This window comes from Scleropages formosus, chromosome 5 (assembly GCF_900964775.1).
Source record: "Scleropages formosus chromosome 5, fSclFor1.1, whole genome shotgun sequence".
In the NCBI taxonomy this organism is placed as follows: Eukaryota; Metazoa; Chordata; class Actinopteri; order Osteoglossiformes; family Osteoglossidae; genus Scleropages; species Scleropages formosus.
The window spans coordinates 25,839,900-25,865,039 of NC_041810.1; the positions used below are offsets into that span (position 1 = coordinate 25,839,900).

Below are 25,140 nucleotides of genomic sequence, written 5' to 3' on the forward strand. Positions count from 1 at the left end.
CCTCTTTCTTTCTGCTCGATTGCAGGTAGTTGCATGTTGTCTTATATAACAGATAATGATCCTGCAGGGTCTCCTGCCATCATGTTGCACGAGATTGCTGGATAATTGGGTTTCGGAGTGAACGCGGCACTAGTTGTCCGCATTAATACATAATTACATCAGCTCTATGGAAAACAAAAGTGGTGTAACGTTTCCTATATGATGTGCGGTAAGAAGGTGGCGCCCCCCTCTGGTCAGGGCTGGAACAGCTCGCGTCTGCAACACAGCTCGCGGGGGGCAAAGTGAGACACAGCAGCACCCTGACCCTAATTATGGAAATAATTTCAAAGCTCGACCCAGTAACGGTTTTTCACCCAGGTGGCCGCATAAATTCCAAGGAGGTGAAGAAAATGACCGACAAAATGTGAGGCTTTAGCTTAAAATTTTATTTTCAAAGAGAACCAAATCAGTGGGAAAAAAAAAGAGTACATTCTGAAAGCTCTCTACAAAACAATTTCACAGAAATTATCCTTGTAACGTAAATTCCAGACTTTGTTTTTTTTTTTCCCCGGCTGTTTACTCTCTGTGGACGAACCGAGTCTCGTTTGTGGGACCTTAGGATGGGGGGATGGGGGATGGGGGGTTTCGAGGCAATTGAGAGTGAATTCCCGCAGCCGCATTCGGTCGTCACACAGGGTTCACGCGTTCGACCCGAAAAAAATGTCAGTAACCCTTTGGCGTCCACAACAGAGAGAGAGAGCAACCTCCGTGGCGCACACGAAATACCTCGATCAACAGGTAAAACCGGTTCCTCCGCAACGGCACCTGTCGAGTATGTCGGCCGACGCCCCGGAGCGCGCCCGCTCTGCCCACTCGACCCTGCAGCTGGGACGGAGGTGGGCGGTGTGCCCACGCATCATTATTTCATCTCTAATCTGACATGATCCAAAGCACCTCGCGGCACAGCACCCGGACACACCTGGATGTTCTCACCGGGGCTGCTCGAACCCATGTTCGCCTCCGGGGTCGTGACCTCGGTGCTCTTAACCACTGCGCCACCTTGCGTCCACCACAGTACTGCTGGAGCACAAATAGAGCTGGATCCCTGGCTGTCAGTGCCCTGCTTGTCACAGCTGCTAGGTTCCTGCTACATCATCTACACTGGCAGGGGTCCCTGGGTGGGGTTGGGCATGGGGGGGCACGTCTGCATGTGGGACCGAATCGGGGAAAGGACACAAAGTCATCTCAGTCGCTGGTCTCCCCGAGAGCAGCACAGACCTCTGACAGCGCCATGCAGCCACACCTACTCAGGTATAACTGGCGAAGGACCGCCTCCTTCGGTGACGTTGCCACGGCAACGCAGCGACATGGAAGAGGGAGGAAAAGTAAAGGGAAGGTACCACCGAACACCCTTCAGGCGAGCGAACGCAGTGACCGACTACAGTGACAGAGCGGGCAGCGTGGAGTGCGTTTGCACGTTTGTGTTTCCCGTGTGCAGCTCCACCTGAGCATCTTCCACCGAGTCCGATCCAGACGCCGTCCACAGCCGCACTCTCGTGTTTCTCACACCCTGCTTCCTTCCAAATGTCACTGGTAGAACCGCGGTCCGTTTCCTGCGCTCGCAGGAACTGGCGAAAGCGTGCGCGGTCGTCGCCGCCGTGGAAACCATCCGCTCCTCTCGGCAAACAAAGCAGCGTTTGTCCAGTTTCTTTACGCCTTCGCTCTTAGCAAGAGAAGCGTTTTGCTTTAAGGACTGCAGCTCCCAGGAGCCTGGTCCGGGGGTCCCGGGTGCTGGACGGTCCCGGGTTCCGGTCACGCCGTCCCACCTGGGGGCTAGCCCTTGGGGCCCCTCCTGGCCTGGGCGTTCCACATGCCCCGCTTGGAGTGGTAGTAGTGGAAGAAGTTCCTCAGGCGGAGACGCTCCACCTCCAGGCCGTTCTGCAGGACCCTGGAGGAGATGAGGGACACGGGTTCGACCGATGTCACTGCACACAGTCGTGGCCCTGAGGATTATGGTGCCGAAGATTCTTTGAACATCGGTATCAATGCAAGGACTCAAAGCCGCGACCATTTAATGTCAATCGATTGATGAGTCGATTAATCAATCTGTCCGTCTATCCACCAATCAATCTTAGTAGAAAAGGTGGACGGAATCCCTGAGTTGTGACCTTTGTCCTACCTGTCCAGTAGCTCCCAGTCCTCCCCACCCCATCGGTCCTTGAACTCCTCCGTGTTCATACCCCCGACTTTGTCAAAGTCTGACTTGTAGATGCCGAAGAGGCCGAAGCCATTCACTTCCCAGTACCCTGGGGCGGCGGCAGAGAAAGACCTGTTACGAGATGGGGTGGGGTGGGATACGGGTAGTTCGCAGCGGTGCATTGTGGGTTGATGAGGGGGGCGGTCAGCATTACCGTCGGGCTCCTGGGGCGAGCTCCCACATCCGAGCCGCATGACGATGGGGGCGTAGGCCAAGCGACCCTCGACGCAGTGCTTCCGGATGCTCTCCAGGATGTTGTGGGGGAAGTGAATGTGGAGGTCGCACAGGAACACGATGCTGTGGCTGTCCTGGAAGGTCACACACACTCATACTGGCACACAGAGATGCTCACATAAAGGCCACGCCCCCAGAAACGCGTGCCACACGGCGGCAGCAGCAGGACCCTTCGTGGATCCGTCTCTCACCTCAATGGTGTCGACTCCCACCTGCAGGCCTGCCGAGCGCTCAAAGTTGCCTTCGCGCCGCAGGTACCGGTACCTACCAGAGAAGGTGAAAATGATGTGAAAAGGGGGTGGGGCAGCAGTGGTGGGGGAGGGGAGGGGTGGGTGGGTTTGGGTTACACACAAAATCTGGTCTTCTTTTGCACTGAGGGTCTCATCTCCAAAGAGGCTCACCTGGGCGGGTGGGATCACCCGGGGACGGCGGCTCACCTGGGCACGGTGCTGTCGCGCAGGGCCTGCTCCACGTCCATGTCCTCGCTCTGGAAGTCCACGATGATGATGCTGAAGTTTTCGTCCTTGGTCTCCCGGTGCAGGAGCTCCATGTCAGAGATGAACTGCTGTACCCAGCGCGCCTGGTTTTTCACTACGGAGGGCAGGAAGTGGGGGGTTGGGGGTTGGGGGGGGGGAGGCAGCACCAGTTTCCACAAAGAATAGAGGCTCCAGCCACAGCTCTGCAGACGGACGGCTTATCAGTTAACTTATTAATCTGACACTTTTCTCCAAGGCAACTTAAGAGTGAGGTTTGTACACTGATTTACCCATTTATACAGCAGGGTAATTTTCACTGTATCGGTTCAAAGTAAGTACCTTGATCAAGGGCACTGCGGCCGGGTGTGGGATTCAAACCCGTGTCCTTTGAGTGCAAAGCGGTAGCTCTGACCACTCTGTCCCCTGCTGCCCCTAGTGTGTATGAACAGAACGACCAGCGAAAGGCCCTTTCCAGAACTACATGTTTGTGTGTGTTTGTGTGTGTGTGTGTGTCATCATGGCACGCGTGCTCTTACGACGGGTTCTGTCACCGTCAATGGCTTTGAACATTCAGCTCTCGCTTCGGGACATCCCCCGCCCTTGTGTGTGTGCGCGTGTGCGTCTGCGATGCATAGCGGCTGTGAATTGCTTAATTATAACACAATTACACTGAAATTGATTAATTACAGCTGTTAATACACATTCGGGCTAATGCGCTCTTTGACGGATTTATGAATTATTCACCGCGGTCACCGGGGGTCCCGTGGGAAAAGGGAGCCGAGGGCGAATCGGGGCTCCGAGAGCCACCGCGACCCGGTTTACACTGGATTCCCGCCTGGAGATGGCTGTGTCGGGGTTCGAGGCCCAACATCTCCACACTCTGACCTCAACAGCTCCTTTACTGCGGGGTTCGCTGGCGACGCTTCGTACATCCAAATATGAATATGAATCCAAATATGAATTATTCATATTTCTTGATAAATAAACTGTTGTCAGTTCTACTAATGGGGGAAGATGGAGCCCCTTTGTTACATTTATAGTAAATTTTTCAACTGACACTTTGCGCAAAAAACTTAGTGTTGAGCTACTTTACACCGATTTACCTGTTAAAATACAGCAAATACTTTTTTACTGTATCAGTTTATGGCGAGTACCTTGATCAAGGGTATTACAGCAGGAGGTGAGATCTGAGCCATCAAACTTTCAGATTAAAGGCAACACTTCTAACCACTCCGCCCCCTGCTGCTCAATGGATTAAGTGCACAAAGCAACTTTGGGACGTAAAAATGCACAAAAAATTATCTCGAGCCGGTTTGGCCACACCTGGCTCCTTCTACAGGTCACCCTCACCCTCATTATGACCTCGCCCTTTTACCCCTCTCTGCCCCACACACACACCTGGCACCACGAAGTGCACCATCACATCGTGCCTCCACTGCAGCATAACGGGCTGGCAGAGCAGGGGCCGCGTGTAGGCGGTGCTCCACTGGGTGGCGCCTCGGGCGCTGGGGCGGGGTGCGGCAGGCGGGGCCACAGTGGTGAGGGCGGGGCCAGAGACGGTTTCCAGACTGTCCTCAAGGCGACCGCGGTGCAGCAGGAGGTAGATGTACTGGGAGAGGCGAACGACCCGTTTGCCGCGCTCCATGAGCTCGAGCTCCACCAGGTAGCGGTTCCCACGTGCCGAGTCGCGCCGCTTCTCCACGTTGATGATGCGCAGCAGGGTGTAGATCCTGAGGGAGACACACACACACACACACACACACACACACACACACACACAGAGTAACTGCAGGAGAACTTGCTAACCACGCGGAAATCATCCATCCTCTGCCAGTAAGCACTTGATGAGGCAGGGTAACCCTGGAGGGGATGCTGAGCTGTGGCAGGTCAGACACACACACACACACACACATACATACACACACACACACACAGCCTCTGACTCTGCCTCACCCGCCGTTGCGCTCGTTGAGCTTCTCCATGTACTGCGAGAGCACGTCGACCACCTCGCTCTCGGCCAGCTGCAGGTTGCCCGACACGTTGCAGCGCAGGTCGTTCCAGTCGGAGCGCAGCAACTCGAAGTCCATCGTGTTGACGGAGAAGGTGCGCTGCCAGTTGATGGCGTCCTCGGCCCAACCGGGCCGCGGCTCCGCCTCCTCGTACGTGTAGTCGGACAGACCCCCCTCCTCCGGCTCCGCCTCCTGCTCCGCCCCCCGCTCCTGATTGGATTGCGGTGGCAGCCTGGATTCCGTGATTTCCGACGTCCTCATGTAGGAAGTGACCCGGGCCTCTGGGGACAGCGCGCTCTCCGAGGAGTTGGGTCCGGCGACCGCAGTGGGCCGAGGACGGTCCCTGCTGCGGAAGAAAGACGCCGCGGTGCTGCTCCGGGTGGGCGACGCTTCCGGCTCCTGACCCCTCTGCCTCTGGAGGTGCCTCGCTACCTTGTGCGCTGCAGCGTTCCAGGTGATGCTGCTGTTGGACGAGGCTGCCCTGCTGTCCCTAAAGGGGGGTTTGGGCCACAGCAACGCCTTACCGCCCCGCGGTTTGGCGCTCAGGTTCACCAGCTTGGTGCTCTTGCCATTCTGGTACAGGAAGACTCCTGGGAACACCTCCCTGGGCTGGCGGGGGGCAGCGCTCCTCCTGACCGCGGACGGGCGCGGCCGGGTGATATAGATCTTGTTGTCATTCTTACCGCGGTCTTTGTCGGTGAGCGAGGAGCCGAGGCTGTCACCTCGCTCTCGGCCCGTGTGGGCGGAGTTGCTGAGGGCCCGCCAGGCTCGGTTGCTGAGCGCCGCCAGGGAGCTTCTCTGGGGGAACAGAAGAGCCGACTTGCTCAGTCTGGGGGGAGTCTCGGCACCTCCCCTCCTCGCTGCCCGGTCCGGCCCGGTGCGGATCCACGCCAGGGAGCGGGCGCGCACCACGCTGAGGGCGGGCTCGAACTCCCTAGCCCCGCCCACCGCCTTTTCCGGCACTTCCCGGCCACGGCCCGTTCGTCGCTCCGTTGGCTGGAAGAACCGCCTCCGCCGCCGACCGAGCGGCGGACCGCCTGCGCCCTGCGCGTCCCGGTCGGCTGTCGTCGGGGGCGCCGACCTGCCGTGGGGGCGGCTCGGCTGACTCGGGCCGGGCCTGCGTCTCGCCCGCTGCCGCTCCATGGCAACCGCCTGCTCCTCCTCCTCCTCGGGGTCCACCCCTTCCTCCTCCTCCAAAAAGTCTGCAAAAGAGAGTGATGGTTCGCAATGAGCTCCGGCGGCTCCCCGGTGCGGCGCCAACTGGCAGCGGTCCGTGTTCGTTAGCGCCTGGCGGTCGTCCCACGCCTTCACGCGGGAAGGAGTGTGTGTCGGTGCCGGGGGGGCGACGCTGCGCAAACACAGCTGCTCCGGGGCCGAGGCACAGCCGCCAACCTAGGCGCAGGCTACTCACCGTCCGGGTTAGGGAAGACGAAGGGCCCGTCGTCCTCCTCGTCCATCTTCATGTACTTGTAAAAGCCGAACCTGGAGGACAGGAGACGAAAAGCCACTTTGGCACCTTCAGCACCGATTCGGAGCCACGGGTGCGACACTCTCTCACGCCGCAGCAGCAACACGCAGCACTGGCCACGGTGTTACCGCAGCAACCAGCTGTCACACACGGTTTGACCGAGGCGGACTGTCTGCGAACAGCGGCTGAAGTTCGGTGTCGGTGTCAGTCGAGGCGTCGGCGGTCGAGGGCAGCGACCCAACACAACGCTCTTCTTCCTCTTCCCGTGCAGCTGCGGCAAGATTTTGTGTCTAAAAATGTCCAAGTCAAAGCTTCCTCATATTTATCTGACTCCTTTCCACAAGGAAATATACAGTGTGAGGTTTGTACACCGATTTACCCAGTAATGGAGCAGGGTAATTTTTACCGTATCGGTTCAGGGTAAAGACCTCGATCGAGGGCACTACAGCAGGGGGAGGGATTTAGTTTAACGCCGCAAGTCACTTCGGAGAAGCTGAATGAATAAATGCAATTCAATATTTCATATCACTGGACCTGGTAGTGTAGTGGTCAGAACTGCTGCCTTTGGACTCAAAGGTTGCAGGTTTGAATCCCACCTACAGCTGTAGTACCCTTGCGCAAGGTACTTACCCTAAGTTGCTCCAATAAAATTAACCCGGTGTAAAAATGGGTAAATAATTGTAGGTGGATAGCAAAACAAGTTGCTTGGGAGAAGAGTTATAAATATAAGTGTAATGTTTATTGTAACTGATAATTACTTAGAGTAAATTGATACTTTAACTGATAATTAAGGACAGTAAATGGACAATAATTGAATATTATTGTCACTGCAACCGATAATCATCGACACTGTAATTGCAGCTATTACCACCCCCGTGTTTGCGTGCAGGGTGTAAATACAGCATCGCTGCCGCAAGTCGTGTCTCCGGAACACCTTACCTCTCCAGGTAAATTGGCGACTCCCTGTAGAAACACTTGTTCTCCTTCTCCATGTGAGTGAGCCTGGTGAAGTCGTTGGGAAAGACGAAGGACAGGTACACCTGGGGGGGGGGGGGGCGGGGGAGCGTCAGCAAACACCTCTCTTTTTCACTTTCATTTACTTCATTTTGACATTTCGCAGGGGAGCCAACAGGGCGACTCACACACTGCGCTATCTGAGGCCATTTGATTCGAAGGAGACCCCCCACCTCGGACACATATAAACAAGCGATACGCCGCTGAACTAGCGCAGGTGACTGTGTCCTAGGTAAATCATCATCGTCCACCTTCCGCCATGCGCAGCGGCACAGCGAGCTACGGTACAGTTACAGTGCACTGCAATGATGGGTACGTGCCAGAGGGGGGCAGCATCGACCCACACCAGGGAGCGCAGGGCACAGTGTTGCCCAGCGGAGCTCAGCGGAGCTCAGCGGAACCCGAGTCCTAGTGTTCGGCGCTCTCGAGGACGGTGCTCTTATCTCCCGCCAGCACCGGCCAGCTGGGACAGAAGCGTCTCACTGGAACCGAGCGCCGATACGGGTTCGAATGAGCTTCCGTACAGCAGGTCGGCTGATCTACTTTCACAACCAAGCGCTTTTCACAGGGCAGCCACACACGCACGGTCATCCACACAGAGGGCAATTTAGAATCACCAGTTCACTTTGGACTGTGGGAGGAAACCAGAGCGCCCGGAGGGAAGCCACGCAAACAAGCGGAGAAGCCGCAAACTCCGCACATACTGAGTCAGATTCGAGCCCACAGGCCAGGAGCTGTTCCACACGAACCAAGGACACCTGAGCTGAGACGCAGAGCGAGACTCACAAACTGCAGGCCCTGGTAGCGGGCGATGGGGAAGTCCTTCACCACGTAGGTGGGAGAGTAGAGGCAGGCGGGCAGGACGTTCTCCAGGCGGGACGACTCGATCATGGGCGCTGCACGGACAACACGCAACACGGTAAATCACAGCGCATAGTGACACAGCACACTGATGCAGAGGTGGAAGGTCCAGCAGGGGGCGCAGTTGTTAAAGCAGTCGCCATGTACCTTAAAAACCCAAACAGTTTGAATCTCACCTCCTGCTCTAGTGCCCTTGATCAAGGTAATTACCCTGAATCGATCCAGTAAAAATTACCCTGTTGAATAAGCATGTTGTCTAACATTCATTGCCAGGTGCCAGAAATACAGGCAGGTGCAGTCACATGACTGACAGGGTATTCGAGTGTAGTATCATAGTAATCGTGTTAAACATAAATAAAATCCACAACTGCAACAAAATGAAATACGTTTACAGCTGAACGCTTGCAGATGACTTGAAATAATGTTATTTTTACAAATTGTGTTCCAATCCAGCCAATTTCCTCCAACCAGAGAGAAAAAAATTACCTACGATATTATTGGGGGGGGGCTGCAAAGAATATGATCGTTCCTTTCAGTTCTGAATTGCCAAAAAAGTGATCTTATGTATTTAGAGTCATATGCTTGAAAATCACTTAGAATATTTAAATGAGTGATTTTTCCACAATTTGGGTGTCATTTCGCCGACTAACGAAGCGCTCAAGAAAATGAGTCACGGTGACGATGTCGTGTTGGAGACAGCAGCGTTTACACTTCATCACCAGTTCCAGTAATATATATTTCTGTGGTCATTTATTATAAGGCTTTATACAAGTAAGTCCCTTGAAACACTGAAATGAAGTGATTTTTGTAACAGTTTGTGTTCCGCTCTGTTGATTTATTCTTAGAAAATTCTGGAAAATTTATTTAGAAATGATAGAGCGATGCACCGGACTGAGCGGTCATTGCAATATGTGCTGAGCTCAGGTGCGGTCAGGTGCGGTCAGGTGCGGTCTGTGCGGCTCAGCTGGGCGGACTCGACGGACTCACTGCGGTAAAAGGTGTCGCGGGGGTCCGGCCTCAGCATGTCGGCACCGTGGGGGCCACCGGCGGGGGGGTCTGCGGGGTTGCGGCTATGGCTGGCCGGCGTCTGGGGGATGTGGTCCACACTATTCATCTTCAGGCCCGACTCGTCTGGCGGGGACACGGGAGGTGAGAGGCAGGTGAGATGAGCGTAGGGGCGCGGCTATCGCTGCCGCCGGGGAGGGGAATGCAGTGGGCGGCTAAAGAGCGGACCACCCGGCTCCCGGACCCACTGCACCCCCCCATCCCGGCACCCCATCAAACGCCCCATCATTAGAGCACAAATGCCGACGTTAGCAACGCTCTGGAGAAGCGTCTCATCACCTCTCTGCAGATCACGGCAAGGTGTAATTAATGGGATCGACCGCAGGAAGCCGGGTTCGAGCGTGATTTATGGGGCGTCGGGGTTCAGGCCTGATGAGACACACTTTGTAATTAAGGCGAAGCTCTGATTGCTTTTCTGAGAGGAGAGAGAGCGGCAGCTGCTTTGGAGGGGTCGGGGGGCCCTTCCTGGTGCCACGGTCACGTGAGAAGGGCGGCGGTCTGATCGATGCCCCGTGAGTGGAGGTGTGTGGCGGGGGGCTCAATTTAGCGAGCGCTCCGATCGACCTCAGTCGTACCGCATCCGACCGCGATAACGTACAACCACAGGCTCAAAGCGAGAGCCGCCGAGATGAGTCGAGTCCCCCCGGGAGGAGGACGCAAGGTTCCCGTCAAAACCGGCCGTGTTCGGGGTGACAACCGGACAGCTGCGTGTTCAAGACTTGGTCTAGCAGGTGGAGCAGGCGCTACAGCTGCAGCCCTGCAACCAAAGGAACTGGGACCGAATCCCATCTCCTACTGCAGTGTCCCATCTCGGCACTCATACAGTAAACAGAATTCAGCTGTAAATACGGGTAAATCAGCGTAAGTCACCGCGGGAAAAAAGTCACATGAAAATGAAAAACCTTCCACTTCAGCATAAGGCCAGATTCTGGAGTTTCCCCTCGAGCGTATCCAGGGTTCGAGAGTTCACACTGTGTAACGGGGGTACTGTGCGTCGGCACGGACCCTGTGGAACGACGGCTGCGGTTCGGGGAGGCAACGAAAGAAGCCAATTGATCGTAAGAGATGTTTGATTCCACAGATTTATTATTTATTAGTCGCCACTTTAATCTGAAGCTGTTTTTCCCTGCAAGGCAGCTGGGGGTCTTTCGAGGGGCATCTCGGGCTGAACGCCCCCCCTTACAGCCCCGGAGCTGTGGGTAGTGACTGCGCCACCTGCAGTGCAGTGGGGGCGGGGAGGGGAGGGCATCATCTCGCCCGCCGCTAACTGAATGGCGAGAGAGGGACAATTCACCCGCGCTTCCGAACCCGGCAACCAGCCCACAAAGACCCCCACCCCCCCACCTCACGTGCGTCACACGTCGGGTAACAAGGCGACCGGCTACGGTGCTGTGCGGCACGAGAGGCTGCGGGAAAGTCGCACGATTGAGGAGGAGTGGGATGGCGGATGCTGTCGCCGTGGTTACGAAGCCACACACACACACACACACACACACACACACACACACACACACACACACACACACACACACACCCCGTGCAAGTGTTTCCCTCGTGTGCATCCCAGGACCCCAGAGCTTGTTAAATAGAGAGCGGATTAAACAGCAAAGGGAGTCAAAGGAACAAAAAGAAGACAAATAAATAAACAGATAAACAAACACACACAAACAAACAAACAAATTAATAAAAGCGTCGGTCTTTTCTCACTTTGACTGCGATGAGGAGTAAACACCGGGTCTCCCGGCAACAGGCTGGGGGGGGGTTCAATTCTGCAGTCTGACATCCAGAACCGGGACCGTGTTTTGGTGTGTAACGGTGGAAAATGTTCCTATTCATTAATCCAGAAATTCCCTCCCCCAGTCGTCGTGGAAACAGGGGCAAAGGAAAAAAAGAGGATGTGTCTGAACCGGACGGCGACAGTTCCTCGCATTAACGGTCGCTCAATAATTTAGAGAAATTAACAGGGTTCGAAGAGGAGCAGAAGAAGCCGCCCCTCCCCCGTCAGAGCGCACGGCACACGAGAAAAGAGCGGTAATTAGAGACCCGCAGGAACGAGAAGAGCGCAGCAAAGGCTGGGTCAGCGGTCCCTTCGACACGACGTCCTTAACGAGAGAAAGGGCAGCAGGCAAGGCACTTGAGATCATATCATATCATATCATATCATAGCTGAGATCCTACAGACACCCCAGATTACCCTGTGAGCTCATGTTGGTCTATCAGACACTTTGGGAAAGGTTTCCGGAGCAGTTCACCGTTTCGAGGCGTTACACCCCCTTTCCAGCACGTGTTCAGAAGCTGGAATAAAACGACCAGGACATGCAGGAACCGCAGCCGCGGCTCCAAAAATGTCCTCAGTGGGTGCGACACCCGCACCTGGAAGGAGCCCAGCGGGCGACCGGACACCTTACCTGCGTACAAGGAGATGTGGGCGGAGTCGACGACCTCGTACTTCAGGCCGGGCAGGAAAGGGCGCCACTGCGAGAGGAGACGGATGGACAGCAGGGAGGAAATGTTTCATTCGTGAGCAGAAACACGCAATACACAGACACGCTGCACGGGGTGAGGTTCAAAGCCCGCTCGGCAAGGTCAGCGTGACACGGAGGGAAGGCGGCCGGGGGGGGAGCGGGGCTCGCGGCCGTGGCCGTGGCCCTCGCCGCGGAGCAATTCTTTTAAAGGGATTCCGCAATTACCGTGTCACTTCTCGTTACCCGGCGCGTAATCGAGGGAGGCAGGCCATTTTCCACAGCCAGGGCCGAGACCGCGAACACGGCCGCTCCCGGCGCCCCCCGCCCCCACGACCGCCACCCTCCCGCAGCAGCAGGCAGAGCGATAATTCATGTGTCCTCTGTGCTGAGTAATGCTTCCCGCATTCTGGCGGCCTTCGAACTGCTGCTATCGAGTGCCGTGAGGACCGCCGGCGTGACCCCTGCGGTGAGCAGCCATCCGTACCGCCAGCCCAGCACCGCCGCGATCAAGGTCACGTCCCACTGGTCTCCTACGGCATCCGGCGGTGTCGGAGTGGCAGCGTACCGCTGGGGTGGAGGGGGGGTCCACAGGACGGAACACACAGCGGTCTGTAGCGAATGTAAACTACGCAGCGCCGTGACCCCTAAACACTGAGCATCCGGAGCATAAATCAGCGTCTTGTTCTTTATTTATCACACTTACAGTACCACGTTTGCACACTAAGCTACTTACGCCAATTTACCTGTTTATGCAGCAGGGTAATTTTTACTGCATCATTTCAGGGTAATTACATTGACGAGGGGTACTACAGCAGGGAGTGGGATTCGAACCCTGGTCATTCATATTGAAAGGCAACAGCTCTAACCACACCTGCAGTTAAATTATTATTATTATTATTATGATTATTTGTTGTTGTTGTTATAAGACAACAAGGAGGCCCAGACCATAGTTATATGTTTTTTAACTTCAATTCTATGAGTTCTGGAGAAATTCCTGTTTCGGGGGAAACAACCCCCCCCCACACACACACACCCACCGGGCCCCAAGCGCTCAGTGGGGAGGAATGTAATGAAATGCTGTCGGACGGGGAAATGGAAAGCGGGACCCTTAACGCCCCTCGCTGTGCGGAGGAGGAGGAGGGCACACAGGTTTGCGGTCGCGTCACTCCCTCCCTGAACACGTTGCGGGTCTTTTGGTCTTTGCACGGCACGCCGAGCCCCCCCGTCCCCCGCTCCATTTACATTCATATTTACATTTATGTACTTATGCGATGCTCCTGTTCACAGTAAACAAAGGTGCGTTGACGATCATTAAAGCTCAGCTTGTTTGTCTGGTGTCATAGCGCATATGTTCCAGAAGCTTCCTGCAGAAGCGACGCACAAACAGGAACACAGATTGAAAAGATCAACAGATTGTTGACATTCCAGTGGCGACAGGTTGAGGCTGTACTTTTTACCGACAGCGAATGCCAAGGGGAGGCTGGGGGGGTGAGGACTTTGGATTTTTCACTCTAGCATTTTTTAATTTACTTTTCTTGGATAATAAAAGTCATTTTGAAAATGTTAACTGTTAATAGTGTTAATTTTTTAACTGCACAAAAAACCCAGCTCACATGTGACTGTAACTTTCAGCTAAACAAAGAAGACTGAGGGAGCAGTCTGTGTGGGGGGGGGGGGGTGAATACTTTCTGAAAGGGCTGTAGGTAAATACAAGGTAGCAGGTGGTGAAGGAGTAGCTTGCAAAGGTTTCAGGACATCAGGAGAAAAGTGAAAGAGGTGGGTTTGAGACCCTTCTTGGATACTGAGAGGGATTCAGCAGCTCCGAGGGATACAGGAGCTCATTCGACCGCATCGGGGCCAAAAATGAGAGCCTACACACTTTTGATCCTTGTGCGTGAGACCACTAAGTGGCCAGAGGTGGAGGAGCTCAGCACTCTTATCGGGCTCTGGGGAGTGATCAGGTCCTGTAGGTATCGGGTTCAGATCCTTTGACCATTGTGTAAGCTGTAACCATGGCTACAAGAGACAGACTCCAGCAGGAAGTGCCACACTCTCTACGACTGAGTTTCTCACTCAGCTTGGCTCATCTCCCCACCACGGTGCTCCTCAAACTGGCTTTCTGGGACACAACGAGCAGCTCTGGAAGTTTTTTAACTGACGCTTCTCTCCAAATGTTAACCTGCCTACAATCATTTACCCAGTACTTACCCAACCTGGGACATTTGGGTGCAAAGGCAGCAGCTCTAACTACTTATGCTACCAACTGCCCTCCACCTCCCCTGCCCCTTCACCTCTCAACGACGTCTGGAACCTCACAAGTGCAGAGCATCAACTTATATATATATATTGCATATACTTTATATATAAAGGGGGGCACAGTTGCGTGGCAGGTTTGGCCGGGTCCCGCTCTCTGGCGGGTCTGAGGTTCGAGTCCTGCTTGGGGTGCCTTGTGACAGACTGGCGTCCCGTCCTGGGTGTATCCCCTCCCCCTCCAGCCTTGCGCCCTGTGTTGCCAGGTTAGACTCCGGTTCGCCGCAACCCCACATGGGACGAGCGTCTATAGACATGAGTGTGTGTGTATATATATATAATGTATATACTGCATATATATATATATGTAGAGATACATTACTAGAGATGTTACAGTTTCACTGTGCTGAAAAAGGAGCAAAAACTGGAGTGATTAACAAAGCGCCACTAATGCTCCAGGAACAGTTGGCGGAATTACAGCCAGTGATGCAATAACACACCAGCTGGGTCCTTTTCCCGGTCGAGTCTTTGACGACACGCCGCTCGCGCCGCCCTCGCGGGCGTGTTCGTACCGGGAACCCGAAGGGGTCACCTTCTGCCGCAGAGCTCTTAAGCAACGTTTAGCCTTCGGATGTGAGGTTTCGACCGCACGAACGCACGCAAACACACGCGCTGCTCTACCGCAGACCACTGCAGCGGAATATCCATCGTGATCCAGAAGGCACCTGCGTCGGGGCAGGAAGTGAGCAGGAAGGCCTTCCTAAAGTGCACGTCGCTTCGAGCGCAAGCGTTACGGTAGGAAATGTGTCGTTTCAGAGCGACGCTGTGTGCGGCGCAGCCATGTGGAGGAAGCATATGGCAGCTCTGTGGTGGGACCGCATTTTACCGACTCTCGCATCTCCATGTAGACTCAGCAAGGACAGCGGCAAAGTCGCATCTATTAGTGTGTTCCGTCTCAGGAATAGCCACATAGGGCAAAATATGACATTACACCAGTCGCAAAGCTTTGGCCTTAGGAGCACACGCTGATGATACTGATTTTAAATACTGCAGGCTGATATAAATGAAAATAAAGCAAAATTCTGATGATCTCTCACTGACTATTGACAACTGCTTGTCCCATGTAGGGCTGCAGTGGTCCGGAGCCTATCCTGGAAGGACAGAGTGCACAGCAGGGTACACCTTGAATGGGATGTGTCAGTCCATTAGAGGGCAACCACACACTCCTGAACTCTCTCTCTCTCTCTCTCTCTCTCTCTCTCTCTCTCTCTCTCTCACACACACACACACACACACACACACACACACACACACAAATAACAGCCAATTTAGAGCCATCAATCCACCTGAAAGAAAAGTCTCTGGACTGTGGGTAGGAACCAGAGCACCTGGAGGAAACCCTCACAAACGCAGGAAGAAATGAGTTTAACAAACTCCCGCACAGACTTTGAGCACGGACCAAACCTACAACCCAGGAGCTGTGGGGCGCCAACACTACCTGCTGTGTGCCCTAAATTTTGATAAATATTCAAAAAAATCTGGAAATATACTGACCTTGGAATGTTTTAGCACAGATTTCTGCAGCCAGTATGGTCAAACTGCCTAAAATTTGTAAAAAAAAAAAAAAAGTCCAGTAAAGAGAACAGTGGTCACAATTGTCCAGGCTGCATTTCTCATTTCTGTAATTGAGATCCCATGCACACACTCACTCCTCATTCAACAGATTCCATATCTTATGTGAGTATATACACACACACACACACACACACACATTTTCAGAACCGCTTGTCCCTTACGGGGTCACGGGGAACCGGAGCCTACCCGGTGACACAGGGCGTAAGGCCGGAGGGGGAGGGGACACACCCAGGACGGGACGCCAGTCCGCCGCAAGGCACCCCAAGCGGGACTCGAACCCCAGACCCACCGGAGAGTAGGACTGCGGTCCAACCCACTGCGCCACCGCACCCCCTGTGAGTATATATATATATATATATATATATGTGTGTATATGTATATATGTTGATGCTTTTCTCCAAAGAGACTTACAGTGTTAAGGTATTTACAACTATTTACCTATTTATACAGCTGGGTAATTTTACTGGAACAATTTAGGGTAAGTACTTTGCTCAGGGATACTACAACTGGAGTTGGGAGTTAAACCTGCAACCTTTGCGTCCAAAGCCAGCAGCTCTAAGCACTAGACTGCCAGCTGCCCCATATATCCACCATCCATTAGTGTCCATTACGATGACAGTTAAATTGTCAGATATTTATGTGTGGGATACAGGCTTCTCTTGGCTGTATGTTCCCACAGAATTATCTCCTTCTTCTCGCTGTTTGCGGAACAACATTGACATCGAGCCTTGGACACTTCCAGATTCTGCGTCATCGAAGCCTAAGGCTGCTGCGGCAAGTCCAGCGACCCGACCGCGACGGTCTCCCCCGAGGGACGGCCGAGACGAAGGACGGCGGCGAACACGAGCGTCCCGGGGACGCCGACGCCGCGACTGCGTCAGTGGATTTGGCTGTCGAGGGTGGGGCCAAGAGATGGTCCCGCCCAAGACGGTGCCAGTTCCGGTGACCAGGAAAGAACAGAGGCGAGGAAAAAAAAAAAAAGAAACAAGGCGGTAAGATGAAACGATCGGTCATCTGTGAAATGCTGCCTTGTTTCAGCTCCTCTCTGTCGCAAAGTGTATTTGGACTCTTTACTACAGCGTATCGTGGTAACCAGGCTGGTGAGGACAGATAAGAGCAGGACAGTGCTAAGGGGTCAAACCTCTGTAGCCTTCGAGCGCCTGGACCTGCTATAAATAAATGTTGTTTTCCTGCCTCTGGAGAAAAATGTTTTCATTATGCATCTCCACCGATTTCAAACCTTGTTTTCTCTTCTCCGTCGCTGCAGCCCTTTTCAATAATTCATGCAGGGAGGGGCTGAGCGGTGCCCCACGGAGAAGCACGGCCAATTACCTTGCCGGTACGCTCTTTCCGACGGGCGCGTTGTCCTCGCGATGACCACGCGGGAGGACCGAGGCCGTTTCGGCCCACGCGAACGCGGACGAACGGCGCGCCTGAGCTATCAAGCGACTTGTAAAAATGAGCATCGCGGGCTTCGCCATTAGCCTTGCGAACAGGCCGTCGTAAATCTGAGACGCGTGACAGGGTTTAAACTCGGTTCAGTAGGTAAATCAAGCCGGGAGCTTCGTCTGGAAGTCTGACAGAAGGAGCAGCGTGTCGGTGATTCATCGCCGGCTCTCCTTTTTGTTCATTAGCGTTTCCTCGCCGAGCCTTTCACCTCATTTCCCATTCCTCTCCGGCTCTAAATAACGAGGGAAGGAGGAACGTCTGACGGCCGTGTGATTTAGCAACAGCGATAACCATTACAATAGTAATAATCGCCGCGCTCTTAAGAATAACAACAAACTCGCGGCCGCGGGGGCCAATTATTTGAGGGCCGACCCATTCGCCCGTCACCCCGCCGACCGAGTCAAACAAGGGCGCAACACGTCCAAGACCCGCTCGTGCGTCCAATTCATGCAATTCATGCTTCTCTGCACCAATAACACTTCCAGCTTTCAGCACCTTTAAATAAAAATGTTGAATTCGGGGGCAGGGGGTGGGTGGCCTCGATCTACGTGACTGATGTGCCCTCCAGAGGTTTAGTTTCACCAGCGTGACGTCTACCTGGAGTTTTGTTTTCGTCTTCCCCGTTGCTATGCAGCCACTTCATCGTCAGGGTAAAGTCCATCGTTTATGATTATGATTTCTTTATTAATAGTATCTAATTGCTTCGTTTGCTTCTGCCCGCAGTGCTTTCCTTCTGCTTATTATTGTCACTATATAAGGTCTCCCGCACACGTGTTACATGTGACGGTCTCTCATTTGGGTTTGTAACCTTGCGAAAGTGCTCCGAGTCCATCTTTTGGGTATGGCGCTAGAAGAATAAAATTGTTTTGTACTGAATGGTACTGTACATAAACACATAGGCGAGAACATGTACAGATGCCATACCATGTAATCTTACATAAGAGGAGGGCATATTCACCGTGTTTTTAAACGAAACTGATGCGAAAGCCGGTGTTTGAAAAGTTACAGCCTTAAACGGTACCCTGTCAACAATGTATCTGTTCACGGGATATTTGTCCATAAAGCTTCAAAGCGCTCGTGGAAACAAACCGGTCCTTTAAATCCACAGCCTTCTGCGCAGCTTGCCGTTTGGCCGGTTGGCCAGTTGAGCAGAACCGTAACACTGACGACTGTAGCACAACCTGCGTCGCACCCCTCCGCCGTTAAGGAGGACAAGGAATTTAACAGCGAAAACCAACAGAGTAGCCGCAGCCTTGGATACACTCAACAAACTTAATGGATGCAGAAAGTGACTACGCTCTGTGTTACACCTGTCCCGCTAGTAGTTTATAGGTTGAAGATTTTCAAGATGTAATAATATGTATCATACTAACGTAACAAAATAATGGGAGACACTAGAATCATGTCAACGGCAAGTACCACTTTCTTTCAAGGCCACTTATTTCTTTTCACGTTTCAGCTATTTGTATTGCAAACACCGTCGGTTGCCTTCTTCTAAATTATACCACTCCCATGTTCTGGAAAGGTCAACGCTCCTTTGTCTCCACACAAAGCAACGGAATTGTCTGGCTGCGTTTGAAAGCCGTATCATTAAGACAGAGCATATGTCAGCAGCCGGTAGAAATAAACACCGAACTCCACCAGAGCGCAGGGGGGAAATGGGGTCCCCCCCAGCCAACCGCCTCTCCTTTATCAGGTAGAGGCGCAGTTCGTGAAGAAGCGATGTGATGCCATCATCTGAAAAGCTCCATGGCAACAAGGAGTCTGTACAACAGGAGCGTAAGGAGTAAGCGCTCTCCTGTCATTTGAGTGAGGACGGGGCCACGGAGAAGCCGAACGGCAGCACTTCAAACTTGGCTGGACCCAGTGGAGGATGAGAGCCAAGCCCAGTCCCAGAAAGCTCAGGGTCAGAAGCTCAAGCTGAGGGGATGACCCAGGGGCTGCAGCTCATTGTAGCAAAAAAGGGATCCATTGAGTTTCACCAGACCCCGGGCACATCAGGCGTGTTGCATCAGTGAAATATTCATCCTTCGTTGGTTTTTAGATATAATACCTCCAGTGACTGAGACCAGAAGAGAGGTTCCAAAACATTAAAAAACAAGACATAACAGCATGCAGAAGGAAGAACATTAAAGCATTCAGTGAAGCAGCCGTAATTACGAGAGCGTACAGAGAAACATCACAGTCAAAACTTGCGGTGCCCTTCCAACACAAGCAATCGCGGGAGTCGCTCCACCGCAGAGCTACACGGGGACCTCGCAGCTGCCGTTCACAGTTTATCTAATGACCAAACTCACCCCAACCTCCACATGGTCCGAACCCTTGTCATCTTGCTTGTGCAGAACCTCAAAGTAATACCGCCTGGAGGAGATGAGGCTGGAGACAGAGAGATAAAAGAAGGAGTGCATGTGAGAGCGATACCGTTTCAAGCGGAATGGAAACACAGCCGCGTCACGGGTTTAGTTCGTCGAGGAGTGCGGATGAACGCGGGCGATGGCGTCTGCGTGTGCGGGGTGGGATGTCGACCCGCGGGAGCTTTGAAGCTCTTCACCGGGAGGCTGCGAGTTTGCCTCTGCGATGGCAGAGACCGTGTGGGGGATGCAGCCCCATGCAAACCCGCTGCCTGGAAGCCCTCTCCGCCCCAGGCTCCGATCGATAGCTATAATTCAAAAGCGAGCGTGCGCCGCTGTTTCTTCGGGAAGGCCGGTGAGCACATGCACGTGAGCAGGAGAGTCTTTTATTATCCATTTGCGCAGCCCCCGCCCGGCCCGAAACGAGCGGCGCCGTTGCCGTACTCCCGCACGGTCCCGCTTCGAGCCGCACAGCTAATCAAAAATGTATCTCGCGGAAATGACCCTAGTCTTTCCGCTAAACGCGCAGCGTTGGTCCCCGCTGTCAGTTTCCGCCAAGCCAAGAAGCAATTGACACGAGGCCGCTGTTTGCAAACGAACATAAGGCTGAAGGTCGAAAGACCGAAACGTAAAGACCATAAACCAACCAGCGTTCGCTTCTCATTCGCAGTTAAACGCGACATCTACGCCCGTTTTTTTTTTTTCTTTTTTTCGCTAGTCTACGGCTGGGTAATTCACAGAAAACATCTGTTGCACAAGGCTTCTGCGGAGAGATTTTGTTCATACATATTCATGCACCCCCACCACTTCGCACATACAAATGAGGGCGTTCGGGGTCCCCCCCGAAGCCTCTTGTTCCATTTCCTTTCGTACGACCGCTGATGCAGCCCCGCTGAAAAGCCGGCGCTCGGAGCGCGGTCGCCGCAGGGCCTCGGCGACACAAACAAGAGAGCGACAGGCGTGCAGTCCAGATTGGGGAGGACAAAGCAGACAGAGTGAAAAGAGCGTGGAAGGCAAGAAAATAAGCAGTGAAGAGGACAGCCTGACTGGCAGTGGAGCGGAGACGGAAAGAGGGACCCGAGGGGCGAGCGCGGCTCCTTGGGCGTGAACTCGGACCGGCGAGGACGCGTTGGCGTCAAGGTGAACGCTGGCCGAAGATGGGAGATGAAACAGCTCTCGGAAAAGGACGTTAGCAGAGTGGCGCAACTTTCACCGGGAATTTTTAAATTGTAAGGGTTTAGACTTGAGTCAACAGGGTAAGACTTAATTCGCCACAAATTTAAGACAACAGGGTAAGACTTCAGTAAGCATGGTTAGGCTTAAGAAATCCGGGGGACTCAAGTCAACGAGGCACGGCTTAAGGGAAATGTTCGGCGGTGCATAGCTTCTTAAGACAACTGCTTTATATGCACATCCACAAGGGAATATGGAGTGGGTACGAGCAGCCACTGAGTGGAGCAGATGAATAAACCCAGGAAGAATGTATGACAGTAATAACAATAATAATAATCACACACACACACACACACACACATTTTCTGAACCGCTTGTCCCATACGGGGTCGGGGGGAACCGGAGCCTACCCGGCAACGCAGGGCGTAAGACTGGAAGGGGAGGGGACACACTCAGGACGGGACGCCAGTCCGTCGCAAGGCACCCCAAGCGGGACTCGAACCTCAGAACCACCAGAGAGAGGGACCCAGTCAAGCCCGCTGCACCACTGCGCCCCCTAATAATAATAATAATAATAATAATAATAATAGTAATAATACAACAAGGATAGCGTGCCTTAGTGCATGGCTCTCCCTGGCGTTGGAGGAAACAGAGTCACTCATTTAGCTGCACCAACCCTCCTCCTCTTTGTCTTTATGGTTCCATGGCTCCATGGCAGGTGCAGTAAAGTGATAAAGGCCTGCATTTGTAACAAAAGGTGGGGAGGGGGAGGCTGTGTTTCGCGGCCTTATGATCTCCGCGGTCTGTGTTTCTGGCGCTTTCCGTGACTCTGCCGCTACGCCCCGTGGGCGTGCGTTTTCTCGCTCGCTTGCACACATCGTGTTCCGTTAGAGGGACCCTCGGCGCTATCGGCCCCTCGTACCACTCCACCCCGCAGTCCCATTCTTGCTCACATACTTCCCACCCTGCGTCGGCAGCGATCGAGCTTTGAACGAAGGCAGCCGGTACCTTGCGTCTGCACACCGACGCTCGCACACGCGCCGTAACACACGCACACGCGATGAAGGTGTGTGTGCAGCACACCCTGCATAGAGAACCCTAAGAGGAAGCGTTCAAAAATAAATTTAGGCTGGGAAGACGCAGGCGCGCACGCACACACACACACACACACACACACTCAGAACCGCTCCAAGCACACACTGCTCTCCAGAGAGCTATCCAGACACCATCAGACTAATGCCTTTGCTCTCTGACTCCTCTGCTTGAGACTGGCAGGTAAATAGAGATCCCTTGATGAGAACAATCTATTGCGGCCGAGCGCCACAATGGGCTGCCGGTGACAGGTGGAGGGGGATGCGACGGAGCGGCGACGAGAGACGCGTGGAGTCACGCGGCCCGGAGGAGGCGGCAGGAGAGAGATGTAAACGCCTGCCTGAAACATCTTGTTTACACTGCTGTTAAACACCTCCGGCTGTATTCGGAAAACTTCGCGAAGGACAGAGGGCGCGATTTGGCCGGAGGGCACAGCGACGTCCGGCGTGTCGGAGGGGGAGGGGGACGGCGGTGCCGGTCTTTGGCGATGGAACAGAAGCGAGGAGCAGCGGCACCCAGAGAACGCGGAGAGCTTTCAGCCGAGTTTCCCTCCGGACCGTTTCCTTCACCGTATTTACATTTACGTAGTTAGCCGCCGCTTTTCTCCAAAGTGACTTACACTGCTTTACCTGTTCATACAGCATAGTAATTTTTACCGCATCACCTCGATCAGGGTACTGCAACAGGGGCTGTACAGTGAAGCGAGCGTTTGGATCGGTATGTCCTCCCGCGCTCCGGGAACTTGACCGCGGCGGAGGTGGTCCACAGGGATCTGGCGGTTCCGCACGGGGGAGGGGGGTCAGCAGCACCACAGGCGAAGCCCCACCAGATGAGGCCTGCGGCTGCGCTGACGGCAGTGTCACCGTGGGGCTCAACCGTCTTTCTCGACGGCATCGCTCTGGGATTCTCTCCTTAAATACCCTCCTCCATCACCCCCCCAGCCCCCAACCCCCTACCACCAGCCTGCTCCCGCCCCCAGCTCCGCCTCACTGCTTGCCAAACTCGGCGGCTCCCTCTCCGCCTCTCCGGAGAGTTCTCCCAGGACGACTGTCAGAGTGATTGCAGACGCTGAATTCGTAAATGCCAAAACTGCGTCCGGGGGAGGGGGGGGGTCTTCTAATGAAGATCTCCCCACCCCCACACCACCCCTGCAGCATGAGAGAGATGGAAGCCAATCTTTTCACATCTTGTACTGCACTTTGGCGCTTTCGGTACAGGGGCATTGACACCTCCCCCCCTCCCCCCACACAATCAACTGAATGATAATTGTTCCAAACGATGATCTGCCGCCGGGGCTCGGTGCCCTGAGTTTAAAAATTCCTTGAGTCTCTTTTTTTGGGTGGGGATCTGTCCTCTCTCATTAATATCTATATTAATATCCGCTGCCGTCTTTAGCACCGTGTTCACGCGCACATATCATCAGATGTATTTATGGCGCATATTACCGTGTTTTATAGGCCATGTGATTAAATTAATCCTTCAGTGTCACAGTGCGTTAGGAGAGGCAAACTTTAGATCTAATCTACACAGCAGCATGGACCTCAGTTGAGCGAGGCATCTCCGAGCCTTTCGAACAACAACTTTGTTTAAACGAACCAATTAGCACAAACGGGCGAGGAAGATGAGGAAGCGGGGGTCCGGGGTCCTGGGGTCTGGGGTGCCGCTCCCACCTTCTGCTCCTGCACCCCCAGCACCAACATGGCAGAGTTCTAGGGAGCTCCTCGCTTTAACCCATCGGCGTTGGACACACTCCACCAAATTTGTCATCATTGTGTTTATTATTGCAGTCCACCCGCAACTCCCCCATCCCCCACACACACACACACACACACACACACACACACACACACACACACACAAAGTGTGTGAAGTAATCGGGAAATGTCAGTGCAGTGTGTCCCGCACCATGTGGCCCGTTCCCAGAAATGCCAGATGTGACATCAAAGAAACTCATGGACCCCCCCCCGACCAACACCCAGCAGCCCCCCATTGAACGCGAAAGGTCAGCATCAGACCATTTAATACTGATCATCCTCCCTCTATGATGCCTGATGCCCCTCCTATGGCCCCGCTCATTTCTCAGGAGCCTCCACTTCTCCAGTTCACATCCTGTCTTCAGCAGGACCCCCCCATCAGCCCCAGAGCCTCATGGGTACTGGATACAATCAGATGCTGCATTAACTCCGCAGCTATCGATAACGAGGCGACGAATAACAAGGTGCAACTGATGCCTGCCCTCTGGTGCCTTAATCACAGTGTTTGCCGCGTGTCAGAAGTTCCACTTCCGAACCGTCTCTCAGGCCTCTCGGTCCAGCCAGCTGGGGGTCCGTCGCAGGTGCGGGGGAGTCGCGTCACTGCGATTCAGGAAGGACGAACAGGAGCGGCATGCCTGGAGCCCAGCTGTCCGCCACGATCTCGTGACGCATCAGACGGAGAGAGAATCGCCCTCTTTAAAGTCTGGACTCTGCCAAAACCAGCCCTCGCATGAAACGTGATGCTGTCAAAACCTGGAGCTCATCAAAAACCAAGCTTCTGAAGCTCAGGAAGCTCGAGCCTCTCAGCGAGGGGCCACCTGGGTCTGCGACACGGAGCTGGAGAAGAGTCCCGGGGGGCTAAAAGGTCAGCTTTGAAGGGGTATTTGAGGACGCAGCTAATTTTGGACCTTGTGCCTGCAGTAGCCAGTGCAGGTGTGTGGGCAGGACACTTTCTCAGGTAGGACACTGCAGCCCCTGAGGTCAGGGGGTCTATATCAGCGGCTCATGGGTGTCTGACTGTCTCCATAGCAACAAACGGGTGCAAGGGGCTCTGCTGCAGTTCCTTGATGCTGGGGATGAGCCACGTCCTGCTTGGTCACTAGCTGGGCTCGGGGAGCGAGTCCACTGCATCACCCTGGACCCTGAACTTTGCTTTATGTCTGACCCCTGAGCGTAAGCGAACGCGTTCGTGAACGTGGTCTTTTTGCTAAACGCCAGCTACTCAACTTACAAACACACTGAAACCGGAAGTCTGTTCATCACTCACTTTGTTCCTGACTCCAAATCCACTTTTACCACAAAGTCACCGCTAATCAAAGCTTAAACAAAGTTGCCCGTAGAGTTACATACATGTCAGTTTCTGTAAAAGTCTCGGATGCAGCCATAACGCATAGAAACGCTCAAAGACTTTTTAATATGCTTCTATGCACATCGCAATGAAAACACTTACAGGTTGAAAAAAACACATAACCTCCACAAGTTCCATTTCAAAGCAAACTTTTTCATAGTTTCATCCCATTAGCACGTGCAGTGCTTATAATAATAATTCAGTAATACTCAAAAATTGGAGGAGAGGGCTGCGGCCCCAACTCTGTTTCTCGCTCCGGT

At 53.8% G+C, this 25,140-nt stretch overlaps 1 protein-coding gene and 2 long non-coding RNA genes across 4 annotated transcripts in view; 2 read left to right on the plus strand and 1 right to left on the minus strand.

Moving 5' to 3' along the window:
• Positions 1-410: 410 nt before the first annotated feature.
• Positions 411-25,140, minus strand: part of b4galnt4a (beta-1,4-N-acetyl-galactosaminyl transferase 4a) — a 97,652-nt gene continuing 72,922 nt past the window's right edge. The window contains exons 10-22 of one of the 2 annotated variants that reach the window (XM_029251824.1): positions 19,460-19,538; positions 11,772-11,838; positions 9,286-9,429; positions 8,224-8,333; positions 7,363-7,463; positions 6,367-6,437; positions 4,900-6,157; positions 4,345-4,676; positions 2,908-3,061; positions 2,662-2,734; positions 2,391-2,544; positions 2,159-2,285; positions 411-1,927 (exon numbers count right to left, since the gene is read on the minus strand). In XM_029251824.1, the coding sequence (XP_029107657.1) occupies positions 1,813-1,927; positions 2,159-2,285; positions 2,391-2,544; positions 2,662-2,734; positions 2,908-3,061; positions 4,345-4,676; positions 4,900-6,157; positions 6,367-6,437; positions 7,363-7,463; positions 8,224-8,333; positions 9,286-9,429; positions 11,772-11,838; positions 19,460-19,538 (2,785 nt within the window). In that variant the 3' untranslated portion in view covers positions 411-1,812. The remainder of the gene's footprint in view (positions 1,928-2,158; positions 2,286-2,390; positions 2,545-2,661; positions 2,735-2,907; positions 3,062-4,344; positions 4,677-4,899; positions 6,158-6,366; positions 6,438-7,362; positions 7,464-8,223; positions 8,334-9,285; positions 9,430-11,771; positions 11,839-19,459; positions 19,539-25,140) is intronic. The other variant, XM_029251823.1, reaches the window with a different exon arrangement.
• LOC108942288 (uncharacterized) lies at positions 14,442-15,712 on the plus strand. The gene is made up of 2 exons (XR_001966697.2): positions 14,442-14,873; positions 15,402-15,712. It is a non-coding gene; the product is annotated as an uncharacterized LOC108942288 (long non-coding RNA).
• LOC114910484 (uncharacterized) lies at positions 16,015-16,914 on the plus strand. The gene is made up of 2 exons (XR_003797672.1): positions 16,015-16,048; positions 16,393-16,914. It is a non-coding gene; the product is annotated as an uncharacterized LOC114910484 (long non-coding RNA).